The 8,095-nt window shown below is 31.4% G+C and overlaps 1 protein-coding gene across 1 annotated transcript; it reads left to right on the plus strand.

The window, feature by feature from the left end:
- Positions 1–5,894: 5,894 nt before the first annotated feature.
- LOC122600611 (solute carrier family 25 member 44-like) lies at positions 5,895–7,523 on the plus strand. Its single transcript, XM_043773356.1, has one exon. It carries the CDS (start codon positions 6,269–6,271, stop codon positions 7,274–7,276), a length of 1,008 nt encoding a protein of 335 aa, XP_043629291.1. The 5' UTR covers positions 5,895–6,268; the 3' UTR covers positions 7,277–7,523.
- The last annotated feature ends 572 nt before the right edge of the window (positions 7,524–8,095 follow it).

The raw sequence follows: 8,095 nt of genomic DNA on the forward strand, positions 1-8,095 counted from the left end.
GAGAGAGAGAGAAAGCGTGTGTGCATACGCGTATTGAAGAGTAGCAAGTCAATTGAGGTCAGGTTTAGGGTTTGGAAGAGTCGTTTTTCATTGATATAACCGAAAAACGGATCCGTGACACTTCAATTACTACGATTATATCTTTTCGGGGAAGATAAGGGTATTGGAACCATAGACATTCTAGTTTTTTTTTTTTCTTCTAAAGTGTATATGTGTGTATGACGGAGACTGTCATTTATATGGAGTTTGGGCAAATAACAATAAAATTCCCCTATAAATTCACAATATAATTTGTTACTAACTTTGAGAGTGTCTATGATTACTTTTTAAACTGTTGTTTAATTACTTACATTTATAAAATATAAATAGTTTAAAAAGGTTTTTGGATGAAAAAACTAACTATTAACCATGACAACGCACTTTTGAAGAAACATATACGTACATGTTTTTTAAAACATAGTTTGAAAATGCAAAATTTACTTTGAAAACATAAAACCTGTTTTGAAAATGCAACACCAAATACTCTTTTAATTGTATTAAGAAACCAATAAAATTAATAATTTAACTTACATTGAAAACGAAGTAATTTAGCGAAGGATTTCATTGTTTTCCAATTATAATAATGGTTGATTTATTTGATAAATACAGTTTTTTATTTTGAAAATATTAAATTGTCATATTATTAGCATTTAAAATAAAGTAAGTAATTTCTCACTACTAAATAAAATAAATAATTTCATTTTGTCATTTAGCCATGAGCTTTGAGCCCAAAAGTCCAGAATCAAAACTTGACCCACTCGAAACCGGCCTGAGCCAACCAGAACGACCACCAAGCGGTACGTCCTCAAGAAATCAATGTGATTTCGGGTTCATAAACTAAATTTAAGATCAAAGTTTATAAATCATCTTCGAATCATAACTTTTTATTTTAATCCAAGTATTAAAATATTTTTAACTTGAGTTCTAAGTTGTTATAACTTGAAAAGATCTTAAATTTTATTTTTTATTAGTTGTATGTTATTATACCTGTTTTAAATTATTATATAGTATAATCTTATAAAATGTTTGCTAATATAGAGCACTTAAAAATAACAATGTACAAATTACTTTTCAAGAGAGCAAATCTATTACACATCAATCAATGGTAAATTCAAATACAACTCAACTAGCTAATTAAACCCGGGTATCAATGTGATCTCAGGTTCATAAACTAAATTTAAGATCAAAGTTTATAAATCATCTTCGAATCATAACTTTTGATTTTAATTCAAGTGTTAAAATATTTTTAACCTTAGTTCTAAGTTGTTATAACTTGAAAAGATCATAATTTTATTTTTTATTAGTTGTGTGTTATTAAACCTGTTTTAAATTATTATATAGTATAATCTTATAAAATGTTTGGTAATATAGAGCACTCAAAAATAACAATGTACAAATCACTTTTTAAGAGAGCAAATCTATTACACATCAATCAATGGTAAATTCAAATACAACTCAACTAGCTTATTAAACCCGGGTATTACCCGGGTAGATCAAATATACATATTTAGAGCTCAATCGTGTATATATACATCTATATGTATATATATATGTATATATATAGATATATATATATATACATATAATAATGAAGATAAAGGAGAAGAAAAAATAAACAAAATCATAATCATAGTATATTCATGAAACCAATGAAATATGAATTATTTGAATCAATTTTGTCATGTTAATAGAAAAATATACTATTATAACTTAAAAGAATATTTATAAAGATATTTATTAACTAATAGGATAAGAATTTAAAAAATATAACAAATTAAGTAATAAATTTAATGTTATAATGATATTATAATTTATTTAATTGAAAAGGAAATAATTTTTAAGAAACAATTTAGAGTTGCCATGTAAGGTGTTTTGAGAAAATGATGCTGTAATCAAAATTTTGTTTTATTTAATATAGAGGTAGAGATTATCATCCCCCGTCAAAAACACGTCACTATGAGTGTTAGATTTTTTTTTTGGATAGCTGAATTTCGCTTGAGAACTTCGTGCTGCGATTCGACAGCGGGAGGTCTAACATACGTTGTCTTAACCGGGTCCACGCTAGAAAGCTCCCTCGAAGTAGAAATGCCTATTTCAAATACCCGATGGGGGGAAAAACCCTACTAATCCGTCCGAAGACACGACGATCAATAGGGGTAAACCCTGCCTACCCAGACTTGAACCTGAGAATACCCAATCAAAGCCTTCATAGAAAGATTTTCTATGTACTTCCCAAGTCTTGAACCCAAAACCTCTTGCTTGTAAGACAGGTTCTCAACCACTTTAAGCTAACTAGGAAGTACGAATGTTAGATCTTTTAATAGACATAAATTTTCACTTGCGTTTACTGAAACAACGTGCCACAATATCATCTTCATTTTAGATTTTGTTTTGACAATATCAAGGATAAACACATGCTATCCAATCCACAACTACACACCAATACAAGATATGTTGATGAAGCCCACTGGGTCATACCCACGGGTTATTCCCTTTATAATATTTACACTTTGCTCTTCCAAGTTTGACTTTAGATTCTCTTCTTTCAAACACTTAATAAAATGTTGCATATCTACCTTCATTCTTTAACAAATGACTTTCAGCTTAATACTAGTCTTGTAAAACCAAAATATTTATATCAATGTGTAGAGAACAATTTTTTCATACAAAAAGTCTTATAATATTCCAAAACAAATTAAGTATAGGGAATATTTCATATTTGTGAATATAACAAGCAATAAAGCATATACTAAAAGCAAAAAAAAAATTAATATGTATGAATATAGCATATACTAAAAGTTATTTGTGGATTGGAATGTAGATTTTGTTTATATCCTTGGCATTTTGAGATATAGAAATATTTTTTGTTTTGATCTAGCTCAATCACAGACTTTTAAAACACATTTCTTTTATATTTATTTCAAGGGAGACAAAATAAGGGGATTATAGAAGTACATTTTCTACAAAATAAGAACACCTAATGGTAAATATGCTTCTCTCTCAATGCCGATGTAACCGTTAACCGGTAAGAATCAAAGACGGCATTCTGACTAGATCGTCCTAGAAAATTTAACAACACGTGGGCATCACATGTCTAAAGATAGAATATAATTCAGCTAATTTGTTTTTTTTTTTTTATTTCTTTCTATTTTTATTTCCTAACGTGTAGTTAACCACACCGTATATATATATCTAAAATCAAAAAATGGCACCAATTTATCCATATGTTAAAATCGTAAGAAATAATCTTAAGAATACATTACGAAACAGTATATATGGACGACTGTGAAATGGCGGTAGAAAAATTAAAAGTGGGCGTGCAACATTTCCATTCCTTTCAAATCGGCAAGCATCGATATGCGGCATATCATCGGCATCCTGATGTCGATTGTCGTTTGGTGAGTATATGTTTTTTTTATTTTTTTTTGGGGGTGGGAGTTTGATTGAGGACGTGACTTTAGTTTTAGTTAATGTAATGTATGGGTACGGGCAGGACTATCATCAAATTTGAACTTGGCACCATAGCTTAATATGTTAAGCAAGTTTTCGATTCTTTGAAAAAGAAATTGACCTAATTTCAGATTCTTATTCGAACAAGTTGAAGCTATGGCCTTTTTAGCATACTAGTCAATTGGCCGCAAACCTCCTCCTAGTTTAGCCAGTAGTAAACATCTAGAATGCATTTTATCAATAAAGGGTGAGTTATTTTGAAAACTTACAAATTAAAAAAAATGCAAGAACAATTATGGACCATATATTTTCCCCACCTTTCTCTCTCTTAAATTAAATTAGAAAAATTTATCCAAATCATTCAAAATGGTTTATCTCACAAACCGTGAATCGTTAAATAAAACAAAAAGTATGAATAGTCTTAAATTTTCGTCCTCTTTCATTAGAGATGCAATTCGATATATACTTTTGATGACTTTTTGATTTTTATTTTCTTTTTGATAATTACACATAACTTACACATGTGTAAGTTGAACGAAAATTGTGATTCGGAATGGGCTTCACCCTTAAGGATATTCATAAAGGGTAGCTGGTGGAGGTGATAGTTTATTGAGGGTGATAGGTCATAGTGTGATAAGTCATAGAGGGTGATAGGTCATAGAGGGTGATGGGTGATCTACCTAACGGGCTCCGCCCTTAGCCGCTATGGCTCCACCATGGAATGACGGACTCCGCCTTTGGCCACCATGGCTCTGCCATGGATTGACGGGCTCCGCCTTTAACCATCATTGTTGTGTACAGATGGTTATTTACTAATTTAAATGTGAAAACAAATATTCTACACGTGGTACAGAAGTACAAGGAAAAAAAATGAAAATTAAAAAGTCGTCAAAAGTATATCGAAGTGCATTTCTAATGAAAGAGTATGAAATTTTAAGACTAGCCATATTTTTTTTATCTAACGATTTACGGTTTGTGAAATAAAGCATTTTGAATGATTTGAATGAATTTTTTATTTAATTGAAGAGAGAGAAATGTAAAAAAAAATAGGTGACCCAAAATTATTTTTCGATACTTTTTATTTGTGAGTTATTAAATAACTATTCCTCTATCAATAAAATTCTAAATGTTTACAAAAAGTTTTTGATTTCTTTAATACAATTTACAAAGACTTACTGACCCGAAGGTTTGCTAACCTTAGATTGTAAAAACAATTTTGGACACAATATAATACCGATTACTTGTTAATACCAAATATAATAACCATAAATGAAAATATAATACGTAAGCATCAAACAATCTTAATAAAGTTAATTTGAGTAATTATATATATATATATATGAGGAATAAAAATATGTGATTGTTAGTTATTTAAGATTAGGTATAAAACTCATCACATTTTAATCCATAAAAATTATGGAGGCTTTAATATTTATTCATTATACAATAAATATCAAATAATTTGTATATAAAAGATTATATACCCAAGATTCATTATCTATCAACCACGTATTCACTTTTATGTATATATATATAACTTATCAAGTCTTTAACGAAAAAAAGTCGATAATACATTAAAGAAATCAAAAGACAACGTAAACAAAGAAAATAAGTAAATTTTTGCTCCAAATGGGTGACCACTACCTAGAATATCTCGTCATTTTTTCATAATGTTAATCTGTTATTAACTAACATAATTATACAAGAAAAAACAGTATGTATTACATGATACATAACGACTTGTAAATCGAAGGTGGAACCCACATAGCTCGTCTCCCACTCTTCCGTCAACCGCTGCACACAACCGGCTGGAGGTTGTCAATAACATCACTTAAGCGACAAGAAAACGATGAGGAAACGACGAGATGACGAGCCTTCGGAGCAGTTGAGAATAGTTAAAACTAGTCATTTTTCGTACTTTCTAGTTAGCTAAAGTGGTTGAGTACATGTCTTACAATCAAGAGGTCTTGAGTTCAACACTTGGAAAGTATATAAGAAGTTTTTCTATGAAGGCTTAGCTTGGGTATACCCAGGTTCAAGTCTGAGAAGACAGCGTTTACTCTATTGATTGTCGTGCCTTCAGGCGGATTAGTAGGGGGTTTTTCCCCATCGGGTATTTGAAATAGGTATTTCTACTTCGAAAGAGTTCTCTAGCACGAACCCAATTAAAACAACGTATGTTAGATTTTTCACTGTCGAATCGAGAGACGAAGTTTTCAAACAAAATTCTAACTTTCAAAATACTAGTCATTTTTCATACATTACAATTTTTACCTGATACATGTGCACTACACGATAAAATGGTAACCGACACGTGTCGGTATATACCTGATCCGACAAATCCTCGTCCTAAAAATCCATTAACACCCGCCTCACTGCCACTAGCCAATCTATGTTCCAAACAAATAGTATTACATACAAATAATATATATCTCTATCTCAATATATTCGACACTATCCAACCCAATCCACTTCCTAATTTATTTGTCTCTCCTATTCCGATCAGATTCACTTTTTTATTTCCTCCAAATGATCCCCGCCGTTTGCCTTTTCGAAATCTCCGTCAACCACCTTCGCCGGAGATGTTCCTTCCTTTTTTGGTAACTCACTTTCGTTCTCAAATCTTTCTTCGCAAACGTCACAAAAAATTAACTTTCCATTTTTAGTAACTTTACTTTACTCAACTTGTTCATTTTGATTTATCCTTTTTATATATATTGTTCAGTCTATATATATTATATAATATAATATATACATAAATATCATCTAGCAAACTAAGATGAGTTTGGGAGTGGCTGAAGATGATTCTGGGACAGATATTCATCTCCCAGCTGATATAGACTGGGAGATGCTTGATAAGTCCAAGTTTTTTTTCTTAGGTGCTGCTTTATTTTCGGGCGTGTCGGGTACACTGTACCCGACAGTCGTGTTAAAAACACGACAACAAGTACTTGTAAAAGACACCCCATGTTACAAAATGGCGGTGTCGATATTACAAAGGGATGGTTTAAGAGGTTTTTATAGAGGATTTGGGACATCATTAATGGGTACAATTCCAGCTAGAGCACTTTACATGGGTGCACTTGAAATGACTAAAAGTAATGTTGGTTGTGCTACTTTAAAAATGGGCTTTTCTGATGGAAAAGCGGCTGCGATTGCGAACGGTGTGGCTGGGGTAAGTGCAGCCATGGCTGCACAATTGGTTTGGACACCAATTGATGTTATTAGCCAAAGATTAATGGTTCAAGGTGGAATTAGTGGTTTTAAGTACAATGGTGGAATAGATGCTTTTAAAAAGATTGTGCATATGGATGGTATTAGAGGTTTGTATAGAGGATTTGGGATTTCTATATTGACATATGCACCATCAAACGCGGTATGGTGGGCGTCTTATTCCATGGCTCATCGCGCGATTTGGGATGGGATTGGTTGTCATTTGAAAAAAGATGGCAATGGGAATAATGGGAATGGGTTTAGGCCCGACTGTAAGGCAGTCGTGGCGGTTCAAGGAGTGAGTGCCGTGATGGCTAGTGGGGTTTCGGCATTGGTGACAATGCCATTAGATACAATTAAAACAAGGCTTCAAGTTTTAGATGGAGAAGGGAAGGCAAGTGTAGGGCAAACAATTGGAAAGTTGATGAAAGAAGGTGGATTGAGTGCTTGTTATAGAGGATTGGGGCCAAGATGGGTCTCAATGTCAATGTCTGCAACTACAATGATCACCACCTATGAGTATCTCAAGAAATTATCAACTAAAAATCAAGATTCTTATGGTTCCCTTCAATGAAATCTACCAACAATATGATCAAGTCAATGAAATCTTCAAACTTATTACACTTTTTTTCTATTAAGTACTCGGTATGTTATAGAATAAGACTAGTCTTTTTAAAAGAGAAGTGTTAATTAAGTTCGATGATAACATTTATTATTCTATAGATACAAAATTACAAATATCTTGAAAGCACTAGTTTTGGTTTATTATATAATCCACTGTATGCAAGTTGGTATAATGTAATGCAAGGAAGTTGTACATATGTAGCTTTAGTTATTATTATCCCCTCACTTTTCTGGTGCTATGTATTATAATGTTTCAATTTTTTAGCCCTTTGTTTAGTTATGTATAAAGTATTAGATATTTAGATCTAGAGTTATAATGGAATATTATTATATGGGTAATGATGAATCCTTCTAAGTTGTTAGTTTAAAAATTCTCCTAATTAATAGGATTGTGACATGTGAAAAATTAGGGTGAGATTAGGAAAAAGAATTAGTGGTATACACATGTCACCATCTAAAGCTATTACGAGGAATTTTAGGCTAATTTTTTAGAAAGATAAATCATTTTCATCCTTATTATATATAGTGATAGTAATTAATGTTAATATTAATATAACAACCTGATTATTGATGGGGTCTATTGTATAAACATCTATAATCCTTTATAAAACAAACTGGACTCTCTATTTTAGAAAAATCAGCATTCTTTTCAATATCTTCAAACTAACCTTAAATAACCCTAATAAATATATTTAAAATGGTTAATTTTCACATCTAATCCTCGGAGATGCCTCATCGTCGCATTTCATGAAAGTGACCTAAACAACTT

This window comes from Erigeron canadensis, chromosome 5, assembly GCF_010389155.1.
Source record: "Erigeron canadensis isolate Cc75 chromosome 5, C_canadensis_v1, whole genome shotgun sequence".
NCBI classification, from domain to species: Eukaryota; Viridiplantae; Streptophyta; class Magnoliopsida; order Asterales; family Asteraceae; genus Erigeron; species Erigeron canadensis.

Bases quoted from the DNA above. Each gene is read 5' to 3' on its own strand.
- LOC122600611 (XM_043773356.1), top strand. From the start codon at position 6,269: ATGAGTTTGGGAGTGGCTGAAGATGATTCTGGGACAGATATTCATCTC.